At 41.5% G+C, this 27,149-nt stretch overlaps 1 protein-coding gene across 4 annotated transcripts in view; it reads right to left on the bottom strand.

Annotated features, from left to right (window-relative positions):
* Positions 1-27,149, bottom strand: part of PKHD1 (PKHD1 ciliary IPT domain containing fibrocystin/polyductin) — a 191,966-nt gene that overhangs the window by 52,904 nt on the left and 111,913 nt on the right. For all 4 annotated transcript variants that reach the window (XM_015859836.2, XM_015859832.2, XM_015859833.2 and 1 more), the window contains 9 exons: positions 25,435-25,554; positions 19,208-19,345; positions 10,881-10,994; positions 9,718-9,805; positions 7,939-8,093; positions 6,881-7,033; positions 5,640-6,518; positions 4,638-4,800; positions 2,114-2,274 (listed from right to left, as the gene is read on the bottom strand). In XM_015859836.2, coding sequence (XP_015715322.1) covers positions 2,114-2,274; positions 4,638-4,800; positions 5,640-6,518; positions 6,881-7,033; positions 7,939-8,093; positions 9,718-9,805; positions 10,881-10,994; positions 19,208-19,345; positions 25,435-25,554 — 1,971 coding nt within the window. The remainder of the gene's footprint in view (positions 1-2,113; positions 2,275-4,637; positions 4,801-5,639; positions 6,519-6,880; positions 7,034-7,938; positions 8,094-9,717; positions 9,806-10,880; positions 10,995-19,207; positions 19,346-25,434; positions 25,555-27,149) is intronic.

Here is a 27,149-nt window from a genome sequence, read left to right as displayed (position 1 = left end):
GAGCGAATGCAGTTAAAAGGATGTGGAAAACCAGAGCTGTTAAGTCACAAATACATTTGTGTCTTTGAAGTGTGGAAATAGAAAGAACATAATATAGCTACTTGAGAAGACTAGCTCTTCTTTTTATGCTCAGCAAGGCTAGCAGGTAACTGTTGAATAGTAGCAGTTTCTCTGATCAAGATGCTGGACATAGTCAGAACTCATAGAATTATGGCTTGTTAACATTGAAAAGACCTCAAAGATCCCCAAGTCCAACCCCAGCCCATCCCCACCATGCTCACTGACCACATCCCTCAGTGCCACATCCCCACAGTTCTTCAACATCTCCAAATGCATCTCCACTCTTTCTGAGGAGAAACTCTTGTTAATATCCAGCCTGAACCTTTCTTTGTGCATCTTGAGTCCATTGCCTCTCATCCTATCACTGTTACCCAAGAGCAGAGGCCAAACCCCACCCCACCACAACTTCCTTTCAGGCAGTTTTAGAGTGTGATAAGGTCTTCCCTGAGCCTCCTCCAAGGAGCTATCTGCTCCCACAGAAAGAAAGATGAGCATTTTCTGATGTCCAGCATGGTGGCCCGAACTGTAATGTGTAAATTATTCAGTGTTGTGATTTTCAAGAGGGCAAGAAAGGGGATAAAAAGGGAAGTGAAGGGGAAGGGGAAGGAGGAGAGGGATGGAAAGGGGAAGAGAAAAGGAAACAGGAAGGAAGGGAAGGGAAGGGAAGGGAAGGGAAGGGAAGGGAAGGGAAGGGAAGGGAAGGGAAGGGAAGGGAAGGGAAGGGAAGGGAAGGGTTGGACCATGAATTCACCTCAGCATCAAGCTGTGCCTTTCCACACGTCAGGCTCGAGATAAAAAGAACCTCAGGTCAGAATAAGAAATACAGAGGAATTAAACGCAAAAGAAAATAAAATGGGGAAAAATATCCCCATTCGTATTTGGGCAGCAAGAAGAAAACAGCAATTTTGTTATAGCCTTGGAGGCAGGGAGCATTTACCATATGCTGTCGCCTCCATTGCACAGGAAGATAAACCCTGTGGAGTGCAGGTTGTGCATTCAGTGTGGTTGAGATGTTGGGGATTCCTGGCATTTGTATGACTGTGTGTCAGGGTATACTAAAAACTTTACAAAGCTAAATAAAGTACAGGTGCCATATGCAAAAGTATGTGTGCTTTAATATGCAGATGCTAAGTGGAAATGCTGCTAGGATATTAATGCTTACATGTGAATAGTAATCAGGGGAGGAAAGGTAAAGAAAAATTGGTGTGTTTATATCTAGACAACATATTAATCAGCCCCCTAAGCAGCCAGTTAGAGTGGGATCCTTAGAGGAAAAGCCTTTCCTGGGTACACATTAGACATTTTGTTTAAAGATTAAAGTTCTTCTCGCGTTTAATCAGTTTTAGAGTAGGATGGGAAAAGGGATTAATTACAGTCCCTTCCATCAGGCTCCCATTCCGCTGCAGTCACAAATGATGCGCCTGCTCAGCAAAATGGCCGCCGTCAGCAGCAGGCGCAGGAAATACTAATTGTAATTAAAGAGTTTATTTGGAATCACAAAGCAGAGTTTTAATCAGGATGAGAATGGAGCCTTGCTGTGTGAACTTTCAGAGAGTGGTTACAAAGCAGAATGGGCCCCTATAAACAAGAGATAGTCTTAAAACTTCCGGACTGGGTTATCAGCTTGATTATCTCCTCAGTGGGGCATGGATTGAAATCCTTGCTGTGCCAATTACTGTTATTATTTTGCACTCCCATGGCAGTTATACAGCATGTCTTACTCAACACATTCAGAGGACTCTGCAAAGGGCAGGTAAGTTCCTTCATCTTAAAATGAATTTAAATTCAGCTTTACAGAGGATAAACAGGACCAGGTGCCATGATTCTACAAGAAGACTGAGAAGCACAGATGGGCACAGACCTGTGCAATGAGATCTCCCAAACTCACCCAATGTCATTCACTACTTCCATCCCAAAAATGCATCTCACAGTCTGGGACCACGAGTACACAGACCTCAGTTGTAGGTCTCAATGAAGCCTAAGACACATACACATTTCACAGGTCAAGTGCACACATGACTTTGCAGCCACTCCAGACAGCGCAGGCACTTACCAGATTGCAAGTAGAACCTTGTCCATTCAAATTCTGACTTTGGGAAAACAGAAACAGGTGGTTCTAGGCCCAGGAGATTTCCATCCAAATCCTTGACAAGGGCCTTTCTTGAGCCTTCACAGCTCTCTTCAGGGAATGCAGTGCCTTCAGAGGTCTGTACACTGGCAGACAGAAGAGGTGGGTTATTATGGGGCAGAGAGTAAGAACTGATGTCTGCAACTTATTTATACTGGCAAAAAACACTCTTGCACCTATATACCTATATATATCTTTCTATATCTATCTATATCTAGATAGATATAGATAGATAGATATGTATCTCTCTCTATATATGTGTGTATATATATATACATATATATATATATGTAATGTCTTGGTACTTATTAGGTGAACTTGTATTCCCTAGAAAATAAAGAAAATCACGTCTGATTTTGCAGTGTCTCTATTAACATTCTACCATCAGTACATTCTCAGGAGGAAATTGTAAGTTTAGAATTAAAAAAACAAAAACAAACAGAAGCCACATAAATCTCTTTGTATATCATTAAAGGCAAAGGAAGAACAGGTTTTTGGGAGAGGAACTCACCTCACCTGAGATATGTACCTAAGACAGTTAGAATGACTTATTTTCTAGACAAGGGTCTCTAATGACTACACAGTAAGTTGAGTGTCTTAGATTATATGCCTAATTTTTGGCTCCCTAAAGTTTAGTGAGCAAAACCACACGCTGAGGATCCCAAGTGCTTTCAACTGTGTTTTGACTACTGTTTAACCCAGTTTAAAGGAGCCAGACAATTGGCCACATTGAACCTCTTTCAAAAACTGTAATGATACACAGGTAGTTGCACCCCAACAACTACTCCATGGAAATATCTTCAGAGTGTCATATGGGCATTTTTTTAAGTCTTGGAGAACAAAGAGAATATCTTGAGTTGGAAAAACACACAGTTATTGACATTATGAGCGCAGCCAACAGGTACACATAATGATCCACAGAAAGAAAAAACAATCACATGGGCCAGCCCCTCCAATCCACACCACTTGAAAGAAGTGGAGAACAAAGACAGCTCTTCTGATCCTGACAGCTAGTTCAATTCTTCAGCATCTCTCAGAAGATCCAGCATTTCAGCTGGCTGGGTCTACCAGAGGGACAAGCAAACTACTCCATGCTTTTGCCATATTCCCTGATGTTTCTATTTCCTCTCTTGCTCTAAGGCAATGCTCACCTTCCCCTTGACAGGAGATATCCATCAAGATATCCCTTCAGGATGCTGAAGCTGAAGAATGCAGCCACAGCCTGGATCAAGCTCAGCAGCTGCAAAGGTAGATCAAATAAATGCATGCAGATAATGCACGAGGAGCACTGAGAGATGTAATCTCCCTCAGAGGTTTACCATGCCACTAAGAAAGCATTCTGTAATCCACATGCATTCATCATGTTAGAAAATCACCAGCTCTTGCAGTGGACTGCGTATTCAGCAGCTCACTAATAGCATAATATTGTGGGATGGATACAAGAGTGAAACGTAATGGGAGCTGACAAGCTGGACAGGTCTCAGAAATCTACACGCAAACTAACGCCCAAAGCACAAAGCAAAAATACAGAATAGAATAAAAATTCTGGCAGAAGGCTGGAGGGGCTCTAAACATAGCAGTGTGGGACACCTCCAATTATTTTTGACTGGCAAGCAGAGTCCGCGCTGGATTATTTTTGCTACTTCAAGGCTTTCCTGACATAGCCTCTATATTGTGTTCACCGGTTGTAATAAATAATTTGGCATGTGGTTTCCATTGGATGTGGTATGTTTGAACTGCTGCAACCACCAGTGACTTAAGGTTACAGATGCAGCTCTCTCCCTCCCCGCTCCGTGTTTCTCCACACACAGCTGATATTCTCCCTGGGCAGGAGCAGTTCTGGCAATCATTTGACATCTCACAGCCTGCCTGGTACTGATCAACATTTCTGATGTGATCTCGCAGGCAAAAATCAAGCTCCGCTTCCCCAGCCAAAAGGACATCCCCTATCTCAGGGTTTTTTGCTGAAGGTCCTGACATTTGCTGAAGCCCGAGGCTGAGAATTCAAGAGATGTTCAGGACAGAGCTTGAAGAAACAGGATTTATGAACCTTGTTTTGCTATACAAATGCCAGTAAAAGAAGAAATCCAAGAGGACTGGCCCGGAGAAGCACCTTGATAGAATCCGAACCTCAAATCTTCAAATATTGCCCTGAACTGTTGTCTTGTTGGTTTATTTTCTTTCTTTTTCCATTTTTTTTTTTTGGGGGGGGGAAGGGGGTTGCATTTTTGCCAGGCAGGAACATTAAAGGAGCAGAGATGGGCAAAGGATGGGACTGCTCTGCACCTAAACTTCCAGTCTAAATTAATAGCTTAAATTCTGATCAAGATAACACAAAAAAGGCAGCTGATACAGAGCCGAGAGTAGCCCTAGAATTTTAGGTGATTTTTTTTCCTTTTCTTTTTTTTGGCAGAAAAGACAGAAGATGTTTAGAAATGAAGCATATTACCTTGCTGCATGAAAGTAGAACTTATCCTTCTCATTGACATGGAACATCCTCGATCCCTCTGCCGTGATAAGAGGCATGATGCCTAAATGATCAGAATCTGACATGATGCAGACATCCCTGTCTTCGCTGTGGCAGCTCTTTGTAAAACCAGTAAATGTAACATCTGCCAGGGATTAAAAGAAAAGACCAAGCAAGGAAAAGGAGTCAGAAAAGTGCAAGTCGTATGGCAAAAAGAGTTTTGCTCAATGAACTGCTCTATGTGAAACTGTAGTGAAAATTCCTTTTAAATCAGATTGCTTGCAGTATCATAGACCTTCAGTTGGCTTTAGAATATCCCATAGCTGCAGCTATATCTGAAGTTAACATAAACCAAGTCACGCTTGTGGGAAATGGAACCAAATATTAAGTGAAAAAGAAACACAGGTAAGACTGATTAATTGATTGTACTGGAATCAGCCAGAACCAGTTTAAAGACAAGCTGCCATGGATGGTTTATCCACTTACCACAAGTTAATATAAAATGATTGGTGTCTGATGACACATGCTTGGCTCTGGCGCTGAAATACTGTGTAACTACAAAATCCATTCTGTGCCACACATTTTCTCTGAGACCCTGGGAAGTCTATTTGCCCTCCTGTGTTCTTCAGCAAAAAGAGCGTAAAACGTTTTATTGCAAAAGTTGGTACAAGTGAAGAATAAAGACATGGAAAACTATGAGATATTTAGATTCCACTACAGCAGCCAGTCAGCCAGCTTTTATTACACAATATTACTGTGGAAGCGAGAAATTTAACCAGAGCCAAAGACAAGTGATAGTTAACTGATATATCCTACTTTTGCACTCTTTATAAACTTTAATTCCTTATGACAATAAAAGCCATGCCTGTTTCTGGGCAGCTATAATCATGATGTTCTATACAAGTGTGGAGGGCCAAAACTCCAGCCTTGTAATTAGTGAAGACAGGGACAGAATAGTCTTGTCAATAGAAGTGGAAGACCAACCTTTCAGCTTCATGAGTCCTAGCACTTTTGGACAACGGACAATCTTGTGCCATGGGCTATCTGGCCACTGGCTGGCCACAGTGGTAAATTTAGGCCATAAAATCCCAGCACGGCCTCTTTGAGGGTAGTATGGTGGTCGATCCCTAGAAGTTAGGTCAGCTGCTTGAGGCTTGATCCTATCTCGGATGCAGTCAAATGTTGAGCTTGTTGCAACAATGGTAGAGTTTCTAAGTTCAAGGAGTCTTTTCCCCATGTAGCACTGCTTGGCATACAGACAATGTATTACTGGCATGAGACCTACAGTGTTGTCCACCAGCACCACATTGTCTATAATGACGCTGCTTCCAAGGTGGAACATCATACCATAGTCATAATTCTTGTAAGATAGAAAACCTGCTATTCTCGTGCAGGTCTGAAATCCATCTCCCCTGTACAGATGAATACCATGGAGATTTGAATGGGCCACATTTTCACTGCAATAATCAACATCCAGCAAACACTCTTGGCCTCTAATATGAAATCCAATCCTCTCAGATCCTGCAACAACATTGCCATAGAGGGAGACACCAATGACAAGGTTCACCTTGATGCCAGCAACCCAGTTTAATAAACCGTCTGGCTGCCTGCTCAGAATAACAAGGTTCCTGATGAGAGAGTGGTTTTTCCCTTCCAAGTCAATCCCAGGTCCGACCGTGTTGAACACTATATTATCACGCAACCAGATCCCATTGCTCATGACTGCTTTAATGCCAGCTCCACAGCTACCATGAACGCTGGATGACACCACTGAGGACTGTTGAGTTATATTCCTGAATTCAATAGCGGAAAGTTGAGGAGGCCCAAAGTTCAAAAATTCAATATTTAAGAGTTGAAGGACACCTGTAACGAGATAACTGCAATGAAACAGAAGCTTCCAGAGCTACCTGAGACCTGGTTGACACACATTCAAACAGCACTCAGGCATTTAACAGTAGGCAACCTTTGCCATTGCATTGCTAATAAAGAGTATTTGCTCAAAAACATTTAAGCACTTACAGTAAAAAACAACCAACCACAGAGCCAATCCATCTAAATATATTCCAAGATTATTATGAAATATTAATGCTCATATTTCATACATATCTCACAGTCACAGACTACCTAGAATTGCAAAGCACATGCAAATGGATATATATTGTGCTATACAGCTCTTTCTTGGGAAGAACTGGCCTGGTCAATGAGAGTAGGTGAATCTTTACTACCTTCAAACTCTCTCCCACTGGAATCCATAAAACGTCCCACCAGTATCTTCCCAGTGCAAGGCACATCAGACTTGATCTGTACATTCCGTGTTAAGAGTCCAACTTCTGCAGACAAAGGGATGCGTCTACCATCTTCTATGTCATGGGGATGCCCTGGGGAGTTTCAGGAGACAAAATGTGCTAAGTGTCTATCATACCTATATACCAGTGCTTTAGGGGACATCCAGCCCAGCGGACTGTGCACGGCATCTCTGTAGAATCTGCACTGACATTCAGGTGGGTTTTTCCTCCAGCACAATCTACACACATCAACACTAAAACTGAAAGGCCACCTGCCCATCAGATATTCACCATGCGCATATATTTTACCAACATACTTTGTTTTTAGAAAAAGGTGCTAAATCTTTTCCCTGCGGTACAGAGATGCCAAATCAATGAACAGATTCACGCTTTGATTTTTGTAAGCTCTACAGGCAAGAGACGTTCTTCAGTACAGATACACTGTGTGAACTGCTATTAGAATTAGACCAATGACAGCATTAAATAGCAATCACCTACAGAAATCTGGTTGCAGGTATCTTCTAAAAAAGAGAAGTATTGTTTAATGAGAATTCTGAGAGAGCCAATGTAGGTATCTGGCCTGGAATTCATCTCTGATGACTCTTGGCATCTCCATACTTGACTCAGTTTTCCAGCCTGGTTTTATGTACAGTGGAGAGAAACAGGCATCTCTCAAGTGCAATTCATTATCTGTTTTATACATCTGCTTTAAGTGAGTATGTATTTATCTGTTTTGAGACACAGCTCATGTACTTCTGTCTAGGTGAATCCCAGTAATTACATAGCTCTTAATTCTTCCATCAGTTCCCTTTTTGACTCTTTGTGGATATTCTTTTTAGAATCAGCTATTCTGTACAGTTTGGACCATCAATTTTAAAGTATCAAAACAGCTGAAAAAGGCAGAGAAAGATACATCAGCAAAGTAGAATTTATCTTGTTGAGAACTGAAACAAAAGGTCTATGCTTCAGAAGGAAACTCTGAAAGATATGTTTCCTACCAATATGCCTGTGGAGAAGGCGTTCATGGAGTGTAATACTATGACCATTGACTTCTTTAACTGTAACTAGTTCAGCTTGGTGGGCTTCATAGGAGGAAGAGCTGATCACAATATCTCCCTCAGGCCTCCAGTCCACTTCATCCTCCACCAGAATCCTGTAATGCCAAGATATGAAACCAATACAATTTCATTATGAGTTATGCTCAAAAGTTTCTTTAAAAAACTGGCAAGAATCTGCAGGGCATGCTCTACGAAAAATCCTTCTGCATCCAAAAATGGATGTCTTGAAATAGTGGGATTAAATTAATCCTGAACTACCCAATTCCTGCCACTGATAACCAAGGTATCCTGTACAACATACAGTTGTAGAGCACAACTATGTTTCTTATCAAGGATGTGTCAGATCATTGTTGCTTAAGACTTAATCAGTATAGTCAGTAACAAGTGAAAGGCAATTCAGCTCTCTCTGTACTCTCTGTGTTGGACACATAGAGGAGAATTTCATTGTCTAAACATGAATACCTACTGCTATTTCAGATGTCCCAAGATATCTAACAAATAGGGTTACAGTCACAATAAGGCTTGTTCATGGAGTATTCCTGAAAACAACAGAAACCATGGAAGATACTCAGAGGCATCATAAATGACTCAGATAAGTCCAGAAACTATGTTTAGGTATGTGAAACTCATATTTTTTTAAATAGAAAAAATAAAAGTACTTAGTGAAATCAGAATTGATCACAATCTGAAATTAAATATATTTGATAAATACCAATGGGTGTTACTACAGGGTAGTTAATGCTGGCCAAGAGATGAGCTATGCCCATGGGAAGAATTTAGAGAATATCTCATCCTGCAGTCAAATGTCATATAAGTATGGAGAAATTAAGGTCCTAGCAAAGCATGCGGCAAAGATGAGCAAGCTCAAGTTGAGTACATTCAACTCTCAGCACCTGTCATTTGTTCTTGGAGGACAGCTTCTGAAATGGCAGGAAAGTGCTGGTGTAACAGAGAGCCACATACTGTTAAAGGATAACTGCACTGGCAAGGAGGAAGTAAAACAAAGCAGAGTAACAATAATTGTGGCATATATTTGAGATTTTTGACAGCTTATGTATATCTTAAGTCCAGTCCCAGTTATACAATCCATTACTAATTCACAAATTCTGGACCCAAACTTAAAGCTTTTGACTCTTGTAATTCAAAGAAGTAAAATAAGAGTAATCGGTATTCAAAATAAAGCATATAATCAAAATTAAGCATTTGGAAGAGTTACTGAAAAAGGTGATGAAAATTCCATGTAAGAAAGTCAACAAGAAGAACTCCAGATCTTGGCCATGCTATATAGATAACAGTGAGTGGTCAAGGCACTTACAGGGGAGATCCTTATGCAAACACATTCCCTGGCTCAGGTCAAAAGCTTGAACTTCAGGCAGCAGACATATCTAACAAGCTGCTGTGGTAGCTCCACTTAGTCTGCCTTAAGACATGGTTTTGACGAAGCCTTCATACTGAAATAGGCCCATGTAGTTGGGTCTGCTGCACCAGCTATAATAAGTTATGGAGGCGTAGCAATGGGAGAGAGAAGGTAGGAATCAAAACTGAATCAAAACTGAATCTAAAAACTATAATTTTCTTGCAAGTAGCCACACATAACTGTTCTCCAACCTAGACGTAGTTTAAACAGTGTCTGTCACAAATGAAAGGAGAAATATTAGTATAAGCTACAGAAATGGGAACTTTCACTTCATTTGGAGCCATAGTTGGGCAAAAGATTACCTTTCATTGCCCGGAGCAACACTAGCTCCAAGATGTGTCCAAGACTTCCCAGGATAAGAACTATAAATTCGCACCTTCCCATAAACACCTAGAAAATAATAGGAGAGCAAAAGTTAGGGGAATCCTGAGTAACTAAACATACTGAAACCTCTCTATATACTACAGCAATTTCCTATATTTTTACAAAAAGTGTATGAACAGCACATGATTTGAAATAGAAAGTAAAGCAGAAATAAATAATTAACTTTTAAAAACACTGTTACACATAAAGCCAAGAAAGGTTTTGCTGGCCTCCATTTTAGTGCTTGGGTTAATGTCCCTCTTGGACAACTCTTTCATGACATATTATGTCACATAACCACAGAATCATTAAGGTTGGAAGAGACCACAAAGAACATCTAGTCTAACTGTCAACCCATGACCACCATGTTCACTAAGTCACTATAGTCCACGTCATGACAGACCTAAAGAAGACAGTGGCAAGTATTGGTAATGCAACCCAGGTTATCCCACAAAAAAAATACCTCCTATGACCTTTCATTTGTAGTGGTTTAAGATGATAGGACAGACAGTTATGAAGTCTTATTTGATTTATGATAATATGTTAAACTGCAGCAATGTATCTGTCTGTTTTTCTTGCCCTTAAAATGATGCCCTAAAAAAATGATAAAAAGTCATGTTGTTAGCCACAGCTAAACCTCCTAAGGTTTTTAGAGCTCATCTCACTTAAGTCAGAAATTCAAAAGTGAATGATACAAGTTCAAGCTCATCAGCAGAGGCTCTGAGGGCAATTTGTTCCATCAAGAATGATGAAACAACAGAAGAGTGAGACAGAGTACCCTCTGCCAATACACATTTCCATTCCACAAGGCTACTTTACTTTAGAACCTAACTACTGTCAAGTCAAGACCAAACCTTTGTGCGTATGTACAGGCTCTTTCAAGTGCTCTCTCATTTCTTATGTAAAGACCTCCAAACTGGACATCTTTTTGCTTATTGTCCAAACAGAAACTCCACAGAAACTTTAGGAACTGACCTGGTAAGTATTTTACCTCGAATGTATGGATATACCTTTGTAAGATGTTATATATGGCACAGTAATAGTCTCAACAACAGCAGACTTGGCCTAAGACCAATATCCTATAAAGAGTTATGTCACATACCAATATTCCCTGGGTGGACATTTATCTCCTCCAGATGATCACAGTAAATCCCTTCAGATGCCCGAAGAAGGATCAGCAGCTTTGAATCCCTTTCTAGAGGTTGCTGAAAAGAACCTGAAATAAAGAGAAAACAGCAACAACCCACCATGGAGGTATCAATGGCTTTGTGATGCTGAAATGGTGCTCTCCCTTGTCTCATGGAAATGGATTCCATGCACCTTGCTTCCTGCCAGAGGTCCCTCTAGGAGCTAAGATGAACATGGGAAATGCCAGTCCTGTCTTTGTGGAAACATTTTGCCCACATCCCTTAACTTAGGAGCATGCATGCCCCAGGCTCTCCTTGGAGTCAACAGAGAGAAAGAAAAGCTCTTTCATTGGGTGACTCACACACATCCTATATGGCCTGAATTGACCCCTGGAAATGGCTGCCTCTCCAATGACTTTGCAAGCAGCCTGTAGAGACTGCTTCAAACTCAGACATTTCAGTTAAGTGCCTAAATTAAGAGGGAACGGACAGCTGAATCCAAATGTAGAGTCCCAGAAGGGTTTGCTTGAGGTCAAGCAATGAGTGTGTGAAGGAAGACAGGAGGTTCTCATTCATCTCTCTGATCACTGAACATTCCCACCCATCTTTCCCTTTCTGTTCATTTCAAACTTCACCAATTCTAAGATAACCATTCCCATTCTGCAGCCAGGATGGCTAAAAACAGCCTTTCAAACCAACTGAAAGACTTTATATTAGCAGAGGGGAAGAAGAAAACACCCAAGAAGTTTTGGTGTGTGTGATGTTGCTCTTATCTTGTGATAAGTCTGTACAGCAAACTGTATTCCAACTGTGACTTCATTTATTTCACCAGGGGTAGTTTACAGTTTCAGAAGAAAATGGCCCAACATTAAACAGATACTAGGGAGGAAAAAGTAGGACAGTTTTTGCCCTGGAGAAATGTATGCGGGGTCCAGTAAAAGAGTTCAGCATTCCTTTAAAATTAGAGATTAAATCAATTATGCAACAGAAAACTGCGGCAGATGTAGAACTAAAAAATATATACATATCTGTACAAAATTAGCTGGCCTGTCATGTTCTTTTAATATTTAAAAATTACCAGTTTGGAAAAGATAGTTGATTTTGTATCCTAAAGAAACATTCCTTTTAAAGAGTGTTTTAAGATTAATTGAAATCAATAAATAAATTGATTGTTTCACAACACTGCCTGACTGATATCTGGGAGCATTTAAATTCACTGCGTAGTTTTATAAGGATAAAAAACCAGTAACACAAGACCTGCACGCTCCCCATCCAGCACATCTCACCACAGCGAGCTTCTTTCTGCTGCGGGGATGGGGAGGGAATTCAAACATACAGTGCCCATCATCCATCCAACTCATCTTTGACTCTCTTGTTTCAACTCCTTTATATCTCCCATAGACAAATACTGGTTTCAGAGGGGAAAACATGCAACAAGGGCTTTCATCACTGATGCACTAGGTTAAGCAAACATCCAGCTAGAGCTGCAGAAGAGTTACGCAGACGTTTGTGTCTATTTTTGTACCCAGGGTGATTGCTTTCCTGGCTTCACCCTCCCAGCAAGATGTGATTTGAAATACTCACCCTGAACATACCTTCCCCGGTCCTCAGGTCAACCCTGCCCCCAGTGATGAAGTTATCAGCTACAATGATGACCCAAAAAAGACTCAACGAAAATATTTAGGGAACTTAATGCTGATGTTATGAACTTATCCACAATTACCTTTTCCTAATCATAATGCCAACCCTTTCAAGTGGGGCGTTTTTATCATTATAAATTATTATTCATGTTATCACTAGTGTTATTATATTACTGCTGGCTACGAAGAGCTTAATATTTTTTCTAATTAAGTCAATTAAAAATGGCTCTGTGATATATTCAGCTCTCAGCTTGCTTTTAAAACCATTTTTAAGTGGGCTTTCAGGCTGAACCATCATGGAGAAATGTTTGGAAATGTGAACTTTAAAGGCCTGAATTGGAAGTTGTGACTCTTTAAAAAGAAATATATCTACATATAGCTATTTTTTTTAAAAAAAAATACTAAAAAAGCACGGCAATATTTTAGGGAATGCTGCCCTTGTTAAAATCTCTCCCTCAAATCAGAGTGAGAAACAAAGCAGCGACAGCTACAATAAAAATACACAATTACTCATCACTGTATTAAATCCTTCAAAAACAAACCCAGAAGTGGAAGATGATGTTCATAGGAATGACTGGCTGCCTGGAAACTGTTAACAGTACATTACATAAAAGAATGCAGGAGGTGTCTACGCCTAGAAAAAAATTGCCTTGATTTCTAAATATTTAGAAGAAAAATAAACCCAACATTGCTTATTTCCATTCAGAGTTTTGAGTCAACGAGTGTAAGTGACATGAATGCAAGGAATAGCAAAGAGTTGGCCTGCAAACTCACTCAACTGCTAAGGTGGACTTTTTAGTACATTTGGATCACTGTCGATGTCTCAGAGCATTAGAAGAAAGTTAATATTGTGCCAATAGAAAGAAAGATACAAGTGAGAGTCCCGGGTAATCACAGCCCTGTCAACAATGTCCAACACAATTAATAAATCATTAAAGGGGGATGGTATAATTAACTCCAATCAACATGGCTTAATAGAAAATAGGTCCTGTGAAACTACCTTGTTATCACCTTCTCATGAGACTACAGGTTTAGTTGATAAAGATAACACATATGATATGTTATAATTGGCTTCCCCAAGGCATTTGACTTGGTAGCACAAAACTTTCTGACTAACAAACTACATCGGTGAGACAAGAATATGGGACACGTTCATTCCCAGGCTGAGTGACTAAAATAGCATCTTTAGCTCAAGCAGGTCTATACGGTCCTGCAACCACCGTGGTACATGAGAATTTGTCAGTGCCCCAAAGGCGTATCAAGGGACTAGAAGTACACAGCTAACCTGCCACACATGGGGGAAAAAAGGGCCGGCCAACACAGCGGTAATTTGGAAGAGAAGAATATAGGGGAGAAAGTGAAGAACGTTCAGAATGTGATAAAACAGGTCTTGAAAAGCTCCCTCCGCTTACTCAAAGGAAAACGCAAAGCAGTTAATACGCAAAAGTCACTGGGCAGGATAACTTTCACCATCACATGAAATAACTGTCCTATGAAATCACAGCTTTTGTAATAAGTCATTCTGGTAAAAAAAAAATAGTTTCTATGGACACAGAGATCATCATCTCTGTAACACACATGCGAAGGATCAGGGTTTAAGTGCTGTCTTTGAACTCTGGATGTGAGAACTTCAAGTTACTTGCGCCACTTTAATGTGGTGAGCAAGCCTTACAGAAAGTCACATCGAGCTCTCAAATTACCCATCCTGAACATCAGACGCACAGAAATGGATCCCATTCCATACTCCTTATTGGCTCGCCAATTTGACAACAGCCTGGTTGATCATAAGGTGAGATGATAAAGCACAGCTGGCAGAGAGGTGAGAAAAGGGTAATTGCGACCAGAAGCCAACAGAACTGTTTGGTGAGAAGCACAGAAAAGTTCAGAAGGCAATAATGCCAGCATATGCTGAATCATTGAATCACAAAATGGTTGGGTTGGAAGGGTCCCCAAGGATCATCAAGTTCCAATTCCCCGGCCACAGGCAGGGCCACCAACCTCCACATTTAATACAAGACCAGGCTGCCCAGGGCCCCATCCAACCTGGCCTTGAACATGTTGGGTCACCATGTTGATGCCAGAGAACTGGGCTTCCTGCACAGGCACCACACAGTGACAGTGTGCCTTCCCTGTCTTCCTGATGCTTGATGTCACACCACACAGCCCCACTGCAGGTGTGTGCACTTCCACAAAGAGGGTCTAAATTGATGTTCTTCCAGAAAGAACTGGCACGATATATAAAAATACCATGTATGTCACAGGAAAATAGCAAAGAAAAAAGTGAACAGAGAGAAGGGTATTTTTTTCTACCCAGATTTTCACTCGTTCTGGATTTAGTTTTCTGTTGCATTTCAAAAGAATTTTCCATTGTTTTCGTATTTCGCTCCTATTCCAGATGTTCTTGACAATTTTTCATGTTTTTTTTTCTCTATTTTTCCACAGCAAATCCCATGCAATGCTTTCTCAGAACAGTGGGTGTTTCCTGTCTTCTAACCTTTCTTTTATTTACGACATAACACTCTGCAACAGCTGTTGCACATAAGAGCAAGGAATTCTCTGAGATAAGGCTCCCTCCCTTCTATCGGTAAACAGACTTTGCTAAGCATCTCTCTGTGACCTCCTCCAATAGAAGCTCTGTGTTTCCCAAATCCAAAACTTCTTGGACTTTGCCTGACCAGCTATTTTGATAACAGTGGTGTATTGTCGCCAGAAGACCTGTAGAATGTTTATTTGTGGTCAGTGCGTAGTGTTGGTTATCCTTCACTAGCTGTTTCTTCAGATGTCCAGGCTACACTCTGCAAGGAAGCTGTACAAAGGAGGCATCATTTTGTTGCCTCTTATAGCTGCTGCTGCCAAACAAACAGAAGAGATAAGAGGCAGACGGGGAGAGCGGTAGTCAGCAGCCAGAAGTGAGAGATAAATGAAGAATAAGTGAGATGTAGGACGAGATTCAGCTGCCAAAATACGGATACCTAATGCCGTTTGAGAGCCCTAGACCCCCTAAAATTCACCATGTGAGGTTGACAATAGGAGACATGGGTCAATGAGAGAACAGAGCCAGATGGGATGCCTTAAGTGATTTGAAGTCCCTATATTTAGGCATCTGAACTATCTTCCCAGGGAGATTCATATGCCCCATCCCTGCAGACAGCCAAAGTCAGGCTGGATGGGCTCTGAGCACTGATGGAGCTGTGGGTGTCCCTGTTCAGTGCAGGGAGTGGGACCAGATGGTCTTTAAAGGTCCCTTTCAAATCTAATGATTCCATGATTCAATGAACGATGTTGTGGTTACTTGGTGCTGGTGAATCCTTGTTCCCTGAGCATGTGAGATAACAAAGATCAGACAGTGCAGCTTAGGCTACATTTTAATCTAGGTAACCATACTGAGCAGTCCAACAGAAGCATGCAGCTCACAGGCTGATGTCCACATGTAAACGTAAGTGCCTTAAGCATGCAAACCAAATCTCCGCCCCAGACTGATAATATCTGTTAAAAGAAACCAATAGCTTGGAAAGGGTAAGGGAAAAGAGATGAAAGCTGAGAGATGAAACAAAGGAGATGCAGACGGTGCAATGAACTTCTCAAAATGCTTTTTCTGTTATCTGGAATGAAAAACTTCTTGCAGTACATCCACAGTATTCCATGTTCAACTGAAGTTGTGTAGCTACACAGGGATGTAATGGGACTGCTAGATGGGACTCTGAGCTCACAACTAAAGAATATGGCACCCACACAACTCAGGTAATAGAGAAGCTGGATAAGAAAGTTCTTTGGTAAGACTCACTTGAGCCTCAGTTGTCCATATGAGGCTGAGCATTGATCATCTTTAATACATCACAGAATCATAGAATGGCCTGGGCTGAAAAAGACCACAATGTTCATCTATTTTCAACCCCACTGCTATGTGCAGGGTCTCCAACCACTAGGTCAGGCTGCCCTGAGCTACATCCAGCCTGGCCTTGAATGCCCGCAGGGATTGGGCCTCTTGCCTCAAATAAGTGACAAGATTAACAAGCAGCCATCATGAGATATGCAAAAAAAGAAGAATGTGATATGTTGGGACTGAAAAGAGAAATCCTATCTGGGTAATTACTTAGTGGGTTCTATTACAAAAAGCAAAAAAATAACCTGGGTGAGCAGAAATCAGGATGAGCCCAACAGATCGATAAATAAATGGTATTTCTAGAATGTTACTGCTGATATCATCATCAGATCACCGAGTCCAACAGTGCTGAGGAACTAGGATCATTCCAAACTACTCTGTGGATAGACCCACACATTACTTCTTGTTTGTCTGAGGGCATGAATCAGAGCATGAATCATCTCAAAAGTCACCATGATTGTATTGATCATAATTGACACTGACCACGGATTATGCCACACGTTGAAGCATAGATGACGGACCCTCCAAGATCAAAGGGGTTCCAGGAGTTTTGATCTCCCAGCTTTTGCTGTATCTTCTTATCCCAGTTTCACTACAAATTACTGTTTTAGCAACAGTACTGACTGCTGCTAAACCGATTTGGATCTGGTTGGTGTTTCAAAAGCTTCACTCTTACACTGACTTTTTCCTTTGTTATATATTTCCAATGTCACAGAACTTCTTACAATCATGTTTCAACCACATGACTTAATTTATTTGTACCTGAAATAAGATGCCAAGTGCTCTTATGGGTATCAAAGTACAAGTTGTGTTTCTAGAGCTTATCATCGTTCTCTAGCAGATGAGGTAAACAAAATACTTGTACTGCCAGAAAGTGTTGGTTTGGCACAGGCCAATGGATTTGCAGCAACTACAAGGCCAAAGATTCCTATGACAAAAACAGGGCATGGAGATGTTACACAAGAGGGAGGAAACTGGATCATGTAATGTCAACCTCAGATCCTGCTCAGGCAGTGTTGAATGTTGATGTCCACATCTATTAAATTTGTTTACTAAACTGTCTCATTATCTACTTTGTGTCTTTAGGGTGGGGTAGAATTGGACATATGGGCTTCAAAACCTTCCTTCAGGCATGGAACAGCCAGGATTGGACAGATGGGCTCCAAGAAGCTACCTTTAGGCCTTGAACACATGGGAAGAGAAAGAGGAAGGGAAAACACATGCTATCACAATTTTAGAAGCAAACATAGAAGCCAGTGAAAGATGTTGGAAACTTGAGGTTTCTACCCACCTATCCTCTTCACATCCCCAACTGGAGCAAGGGCATCTCTCCAGAAGAAGCAGGACTGTGAATCAACAGCTGCAAATACCTGTTTGGCTTTTAATGTCATGACTAGTCACAGATATGCTGGAGGGGACTTTGTGCAGCTAAGTGCCTCAATGTTTTTTAATAAGCTTTTTAGCAGCGAACACATGCTTTTTCTTAAAACCAATATGAAACCACATTTAAAGTACCATAGATTGGAACTAAGAAATGACTGAGAGTCTTTTAAGTATATAGATACATTAACCTCCCGAATTTAGCTTTCAAACCCTGGGTATTTTTTGTTGTTTTTTTTCTTTTTTTTCCTTACAATAGAAAACACGAGGCAGCAAAATAACTCTTCTGGCTGCTGCTGTATTAACTAAACACTCCCTTGAGATTAACAACAAACAAATACTGGAGTTCACAAACAAATTATCTTTTTAAAGTTCATGAAACCAATCTTGAGAAAGGTCAGACAGTGATCAACAATGTGATCCCAGAGTCCTAAGGATTCCTGTAAGTAAATACAATGCCCGGCTTTAGGAACCTTGATATTTAAAGGGAACTGCATAATAACCTCCATGTGGAAAAACCTGTCCATTGCAAGTAATGTGGGACAGCCCCAGTAATAGTGGGGACTCTGAAAGCACTAGAATTAGGAGCCAGGTAGCACCTCACCTATACAGTGGGTTGAGAACAGATGTTCTGAATCCAGATGTGCCAAATGTAAGACGTGGAGAGATTTTCAGACAAGATGCTTTCTCACCTTTTGCTTGTGTTGGCTTTGAATATCTCTATTACAACAATTAAGTGCCTCACAGACATCAAGAACTGCTTGAACACTGAATAAGAACCGGTCCTGAAAAATTACTGCCTTATGAAGCAGCCCCACTTGAAGTAGGGAGGACTTTCACAAGCACCAGACGAAATCTCAGCCACCATGAAATCAGAAGTTTTGCTACCAACTTCAGTGCAATTGATGCTATTAAATGAACAGACAATTAGTTGCAACAGATAATCCTTGTGTAGTTAATGTGGATTCTGAGGGTCCACATTGCTGACACCCAGATAGCTACTACAGCAGCAGAATCATAGAATCATTCAGGTTGGAAAAGACATCTAAGATCATCAAGTCCAACCCCAGCCCACCCCCCACCATGCCCACTGACCATGTCCTTTAGTGCCTCATTTCCATGTCTCTTGAACACCTCCAGGGACGGTGACCCCACCATTCCCTGTGCAGCCTATACTCGTGCACTACCATCCTTTCTGACAATAAATGTTTCATAATATCCAGCACAAATACTCCCTGGTACAACTTAAAGCCACTAACTCCTCTCCTGTCACTATTACCTGGGAAAAGAGGCAATAGAATGACTAGCAGGTTTCTAAACAAGAAGGTTTCCTTCTTTCCTTGTCCATCAAGAGTAGAAATAAAACTCCAGATATCCCCAGGACAGGCTGCTCTCTTACCCACATTCAGTGTACCTCCCACCACCAGGATACAGGCTGCACTCAGGACATTGCTGGAGTTGGTGGGGAACTCGAGAGTCCCAAGGACATAAAGACCTCTTAGAGGAGGAAGATCTGTGTCCACCAGGACGGTCCGGTCTGAAAAACAAAGCAGAAAGTGATTTGGAATGGAAGTATGAAAGTAGAGAAGCTTGAAACATTTTCCTTTCTTGATATTATTTAAATTTTTTATTAGAACCACTAGAACAGGGCTTGTGCATTTGTGCCACGTCCACAGCCAGAGCTTCATCTGCAGCTGAGGTTTCATGGCATAAATTTAATCTGATAAATGAATGACAACATAATATTTATAATATTATATTCATATTTGCATGCTTAAGTCTCATCAAATGACACATATGAACATTAAGAATGGATATGAGTGCCAGCAAGTTGGAGACATGCCAACAGAAAACATGAGGGATTAGGGAGCACACATTTTCCAATGGGCTTTGACAAAGAAGTGTGAATGGGCCACCTGAAACTCCTATTGACATGCATCTTAAGTGAATGAGATGTTAACAGTTTTGCTCCTGACAAAGCCATTAGCACCTTCTTTAAACAAAAAAAAAGAAATGACCATGTAATAGAAAGCACAAGGAAAGTCTTCTCCTGGAAACATGCGATTAGTGGTTGACTTGTGAAGGCTCGTTAACTCTTCTTAAACTACCTGCGGGAAATATAAAACTACACAGAGCACACGCAGAAGGGGACTACAACAATATGAGTAGGTTGTTTCAATGTTTGCCTGCCCAGGTCCTTTGGTTTTGCAGTCCTGATGTGCCACAGGTGTGTGGGGAGAGGGAACCACCGCATGCACGGGGGACCTGGGTCTGCTTACAGGTTTGCTCACCCTTTCTTCATACACTGTGCTTGTAATTCAGTCTTCCCACCTCTTCCTTTCCTTTTTTTTCCCCCTTCTTTCTCTCTGGATCATGGCAAGGGACATCGCGTTTGCTCTATTCTCAAAGCCTACACCAAGCTGTAAAGCTATGCACGGTCACTCAGAACACCCCATCTCAAAATGAATCCCAGCATCCTCAGGCTGAAGCATCATTCAAGCATGTGACATTCTCAGAGCATTCCAATGCAATAATTCTCTACAGAGCAAATGCAAGTGCAACATTTTTTTCCCTAAATCCTGTATCAATAGTACTCACTATTTTCATAGGCATGAAGAAACTCCTGTCTATATTCTCTTTACAGGACAGGTACAGTCCTATGCCCTGCAGAGCTGAGAAGCACAGTATGTGAGGATACGAAACAGAGAGAAGAGAATAAGGGGAAAGATCTTGTTAAAATGATATCTGTCAGACAGAGCGGGTATCTAGTTTGTGAAATCACAGCTCGAGAATGTGGCAAAAAGCTGCAGCTGACAAAGGCCATAAGTATATTCATCAAACACAGACTGAAACATTCTTACAAGGAGAAGAAGGGCTCCTAGGCATACTATTTATATGTCAGGTTCCTGTCTTGAACAGGTATATTTTGCTGAGTTGCACATCCTTCTAAAAAAGGATTCCTAAAGGAAATGCTGGCCGCTCTGTAACTGTAGCATCTTATATGTGAGCCCTGAAACATGATTATATGAAATTCTCCCATTCTGAGACATCTCTGAAAACCTGGGGTTTCCTCAGTTGAACGGAGCCACAGGGTGTGATGCCTGGGGTGTGAAGCTCTCAGAGGGGAAAACGTTGCTCTGTAGAGACAACAGAAGGCTCCTTCACAGCCAAACAGGATCTTGCATGCTTGAGAAAGACAAACAGATTCAAGGGAGGCTTCAGGATGAACACAGTCCGTACATAATATGCTCAGTCATGTATCACAGGGAAGTGGCTACAAAGGGGTTAAAATCATAAACCTTCAGTCACTGAGCTCAAGAGATTTACTTTCACAGAATGACAAAATTGAGTGGCTATTCTCCAATGAAGACATTCTCATAATAGCAAGCAACCGCTTTTAGAAAGTGATAGCTCAAGCCTGAAAACAGGGCTACATTTCATTATCCATTTATTTTCTTCTACACAAAAGCTCACAGGTATGCTACAGTCTTAATGTTCAGATGTACCACACTGAGAACTCGCTAATGACTCCAGCACTGACACAAAATGCCTTTGATCAACTGCATTGCACTATAAAACACCATAGCACGCCATTGAATGGAAATCAGGCACAACAGAAGAGCTATTATATGAGATACAGTACTCCAGCATTCATCTCTTCAAACAGAAAAAGTTCAAAGAAAATCAAAATCAGAAAATGAATAACAAAGTGAATTCCACCACTGAAAGAAAAAAAAAAGAGAGAGAGAGAGAGAGAGAGAGAAGAAGAAGAGGGAGAAGAGGAAGAAAAAGAAATCGCCAGAGGCTACATGATATCATACCAATACCCTTCAAAACAGCATTCCATCGGCTGGAATTATAACACATTCTCCTTCCAACCCCAAGCGCGCTGCGTCAGGAGTGTGTCACACTGAAAACCATAAACCAAAGCCCTGAAAATCCAAGGGCTTGAGAAGCTAATGCTTCCAGACCAGCATGACTAAACTCCTCCAGCTTGTTTTTCAAGGTGCAGAAGCCTGTTTGGTGAATGTAAGAAGTTGCTGCTGGATGGCTGCAGCTCTGGAGGGTGAACGTTTGGAGATAACAATGCACATTCAGGCAGCCAAAGTTATCCAGCTGGAATAGACTTAGACCTGCAGGGGAGTCAGACACTGAGGAGACCTGCAGCAGTCCAGAACTAGAAGTTAATTTCACAGGAGGGACCCACCTCTGCTGCAAGATCTTCTGAGTTCCACCAATGCTTTCGAACAGGGCAAAACCAGAGAAACTTCTTATTCATCCTTATTTCCAACCTGTCAGATTCGCTCAGAGATTTCAGCACTGTTTCAGGCCTAGACCAACATCCCCCACTGCACTTCTTTGCACTAGAAATAAGATCTGAACACCCATTACTTGCTTTTTTAAAAACTGTTCTTTCAGGTTCTTTCAGACCCAGTAATGCAGAGAATATCAGAAACAGGCCCAGGACTTGGCTTTCAAGCTGAGAATCATCATGGATAGCTTCCAGAACAGATAATTAGGAGTAGCTAAAAGAGGCTTCTCAATGGGGATCTCCCACAGCCCCTGGCCATGGTGCTGGGCACCCTCATCTAGGCAGCCCTGCTGGAGCAGAGGGAAACAGAGGGATCCAAAGCAGCATATCATTGTGTGAAATGGGGAAGGGAAACATGCATAAAATGCGATGACTAAACAGCCCTTAATGGTTTCATTCTAAATTCTGGATCCAAGCAAGGACCTCGCATTTCTTGCAACCAGAAACTCATATACACAGTTGTGGCAGCAAAGCAAGGTATGATAAATGGACTGAAAATTCCTGCCTAATCACATTTTAGGTGCTTTCATTTGAGCCAGACAGTGCACTAGCCACACCAATAATGGCTATGATTCCAATTTAAGACACTGCACACCATCGACTCCCACCATCAATACATGTTTCAACATCTCCAAGCCAAAAAGAATGAGGAGGGAGAGGAGAAATAAAGCAGGAAGGAAGGAGAGGGTAATCAGAAAAGACAGATGAGCAATAGATTAGTTCTTTCTCAAGAGATGTTCAGGTGATGGACAAACTTGTGTTCATGCTTGTGTTGATATTCTTGGGCTAAAACAGAAGATCAATTCCAAAAATGGAAGGGTGAGGAAAAGGGTTTCTGCACATCTGCTAATCACACATCTCAATTGTAGTGACAGAAGCCAAAGTGTTTTTTATCACTGATAGGAGTAAGATGGACACAGTCTAAGCCTGTTCACCAATCCTACCATTTTTACATATCATTTCCCTCTTTTAATCTGTTAAACACTTTGCTGTGCTTTTTCTACCCAATAAAGCTCCTCTGAAGAGCAGACAGTTTCACTGCCCGCAGTGGAGCACCCTGCTCTGAGGAGCTGAACACTGCAATTCAGAATTGCAAGCTCCCAGGGTCTAATCCCACTCAGGCACTAAATTTTGACCCCAAAGACTGTAAGGCCACATTGCACAGCAACAGGCCTAAGCTAATGAGCTTTGCCTCTCAGGAGAGCTAATTAGTTCTGGTATACCAGCACGCTGATGCAGCAGTCTTATTTCCAGCTCTAGAACTAGATCAGTTGGGCTGGGCTGTGGGCAGTGTGCGATGCTTCAGGCACAGTTTAGTCGTGTAGACAGAGCCCTGTGGTTGTTGCAAAGGCCACAGTCAATATCTCACGTGGAAGCTCAAAATGAGACACTCTAGGAAGAGGATTACACTGACATTTGCAGGAAACACAGAAGTGGTTTGTTCGTAGGTGAATTTGCAATGAGGCAAAGGACCACCAGAACCTCAGCAACCAGTTTCCACTTTGCTAATCTAATCAGAACAGGGAAACTCCAAACCTTTAGCCAAGCTTTTCTAATTACTATCATCTCCTATCTCTGTGTAGACTGCAATTTGCTTCCTGTGATTGTTGGAGCACACACTGTATAATTAATTAATGTCAGTACAGAGGCCTCCACTACCATTGGCACCCTTGTGCTTCTTCATATCAGTGTTGTGTATACACACAAAGGGAACAGATACAGACCTCCACAGAATGGTTTAGAGGACATACATTAATGGCAAGCTGTGCTCTTCTCTCCAGGTACTCCTGAATGTGGTCTGTAGAAATGCGGACCAGGATGCACTTTATGATGCTTGAACTAAGTCATCTGATAAGAACTAAGTGCCTAAACACCAATCATAGTAAATTAATTTAGACACTTGAGACCTCCACACCACAGAACTGGCAAACGCGTCATTGGGGACACATTTTTAGGTTTAAAAAATCAAATAGTAAGTATATTTCAAAATAAACCACCTCCAGTAATGGACTCCCCATTTCAGTGCTTGGCCACATTCTCAATGAGGAAATTCGTCCTAACAGTCAACCTAAATCCTACCTGACACTACTTGTGACCACTGATCTTGTCAATCATCCTCACAACTGGAAGATCTCCCCAAAGAACTTCCAGCTCTAAAGGACAAACAGCTGTTCTGAGAAGGTCTAAGCAAACATGCCGATCTTGCAGTATAGGGAGAGATCAGCAGACCTTCTGTCTGCCTTTTCAGACTTTCCAACTGTCTCAGCAAACGAGAAACTCCAAACTGATTACAGATCATTGAGACCTCTTCTCTTCCCTCCCAGTTTTCCCAGCACTTAGCTCCCAGACACACAAGTCTAAAGGCTGTTAGACTGTTTTTAGTACACTGATGACTTGTTTTTAATGATACATAATTAAGACCAAACTGCTATTTATACTCCCCACCAAAATGTCAGCACACAACAACAGAAACTTTTTTCCACATTGATTTCATATGCCAAAAACACATGGAAGAATAAGGGATGAGGAGCAGTATTACCCCTCTTTCCAGATGTGGAACTGTGGTAGGCACACAGACTTACAAGGCATCATAGAAACGAGAAAGACCAGGTCCCAGAGTATGTCAGATTCACAGCATTCAGAAGATCATAAGATAATTCAATGTGAAAGGAAACTCAAATGCTCATCTAGTCTAACTTCCTGACCAGATCAGGGTCAGCTTTCATGTAAAAAGGTTATCACAAGTTTTCTCCTCCAAATGTTGCTGCAAGCTGCATCACATCTTTGTTAGAATACAGAAGCACATTCATGCAATAAAACTGTAAACTGAGTCAGTATTTAAATGTAACTGAAGTTTCAGGCTGAAAAACAGACAGAAAGTGAAACATCTGGGAGGCACTCATGAAAAATGGACTGAGAGGTTATCACCAACACCAAGAATTACAGTAAAAATAATATGGAAGGTGGTACAACTGAGGAAATGTGAAACGTCCTCCCTGCACAAAACACAGAGAGGAAGGCTGAGATAAGAGCTCTGGGACCCATGATTCTGCTCCTAAAATGAAGTCCTTGAATATATTTAAGCCTAAACATCAGCACGAGTAACACTTTGTGTGTTTACATGCATGTGTAAGCAGAAAATATTATTCTATTCCAAAAATCACACTTCTTACTGTAGTCAAGTGACCAACGTGATCAGATGCTGCATACACTAGAATGGACCTTAGTGACAAAGAACGCATGCTGTATCTGTACTAACGTAGAGAGATCTAAGCACCATTACAGAAATTAAACACCATCATTTCCGTCCTTACTGGGTAAGATGATGACGTCTTCTCCTGGACCTGGGATGCTGCCGTTGAATCCACCCCAGCCTTTTTCCACGTCCTTCCACGTCTCTGGGTGGGACCATTTCAAGACAGAATCAGAAGGATCTACAAAAATAGGACAGAGAGAATTACTGTTTTCACTAGCTGAGAGCGTTATCATTTCGAAGATAGTTAAGCATCTGTGGCATTACCATCCTCCTTTTGTCAGTGATGCTCAGGGGAGACCTTATTGCTCTCCACAGCTACCTAAAAGGAGGTGTGGCAAGGTGGGGAATGGCTATCTATCTATCTATTATCTATCAACATTGGCTATCTACATTCTATCAACTAGTGATAGAATGAGGGGGAATGGCCACAAGTTTCATCAGGGGATGTTTGGGTAGGGCATTAGGAAACATTTCTTCTCCAAAAGAGTGTTTAGACACTGGAACAGGCTGCCTAGGGAGGAAGTTGAGTCACTGTCCCTGGAGGTGTTCAAGGAACATTTAGATGTTGTCCTAAGGGACACGGCTTAGTGGGGAGATACTGGTGGTAGGTGGACAGGTGGATTGGATTAATTAGAGGTCTTTTTTGGTGATTCTATGATTATTTTTACTTACATCAACCAAGGCTTCTGAGCACTCTGAACACAAAGTTAAAATGAACAAGCAAAGACACAAGCCAGTCACCTCTTCTTTAGTGGCAATACCAGATGATAAAAGTGTCAAAGAACTCTACCCAAAAAAACGTCAACTGTTCTCACACATTTTTCTTCACCGGTGTTGTAGAAAGCAGATTGACTTCCTGGAGTATGCTAAATTATGCAAGTTTTTTTGTAAATGAGTAATTAACTCTCACAAGATTTTTAGCTCATAGAAAAGCGATGCTGTGCATGTGGTAACAAAGACCTGTGGTGGAACACCAGCTTAACTGGGACACGTAGCAACTCCTACAAAGTTTTATTTTTAATGTTCAGCTTAACCCAAAGGGAAACTTTTGAGTCTCAGCAGCATCAGGAAAACACTGGGAGAAATAAAATTCACAAAGTGTAGGTACTTGTGCCTGCATTTTAGACAGCTAATGAGCCAGTCTTACAAATTAATTGCTTAAGCTTGCTGTGCCATCAGCAGAGGAAGGAAAGCCTTCAGGGAAGTCCTGCACACACACAGTTTCTCATGTCCCAGACTAACGCAGACTGGGCCTCCCTCTGGAGGCCTCTGCAAGCACCTACCTCTGACTGAAACCTTTTTATCATGAGAGGAGCTTCATCAGACATCACTGAAAACAGAGGCAACCTCTTGTCTACATGCAGTGGATGAGAAACCACTCAAGAGCACTGTGGAGAAGAAAAGCTCTGTTGCCGGCAAACAGTGAAATGAAACTCGGGATCAGCTCTCGAAGGCTGGGTATTCCTTTACTTATCTGTTCAGGTATAAAGTGCTCTGTAACAAATATCTAACCCCTATTGCTCCATAAATGATTATTGTTGATAATAAATAGCAGGGCGGCTATGAAACTCAGATCCGGTTTTGGAGGTCTCCCCCATCTCCGGTGTATTATGCTGTCTGGCTCGATGTATAACTGTGCAGTAATGTCAGACTATTACACTAAGATGACTGCAGAGCACTACAATACACTGTACTCTTACATTTCCCGTGACCTTCCTGATCTTCTGTGGCATTTCTTAACAAAAGTTTATGGTCTTTTATAATGTGGAATTG

This window comes from Coturnix japonica, chromosome 3 (assembly GCF_001577835.2).
Source record: "Coturnix japonica isolate 7356 chromosome 3, Coturnix japonica 2.1, whole genome shotgun sequence".
Taxonomy (NCBI): Eukaryota; Metazoa; Chordata; class Aves; order Galliformes; family Phasianidae; genus Coturnix; species Coturnix japonica.
The sequence above is the reverse complement of the archived record's forward strand: the minus strand, read 5'-3'. Positions and strand labels throughout refer to the sequence as shown.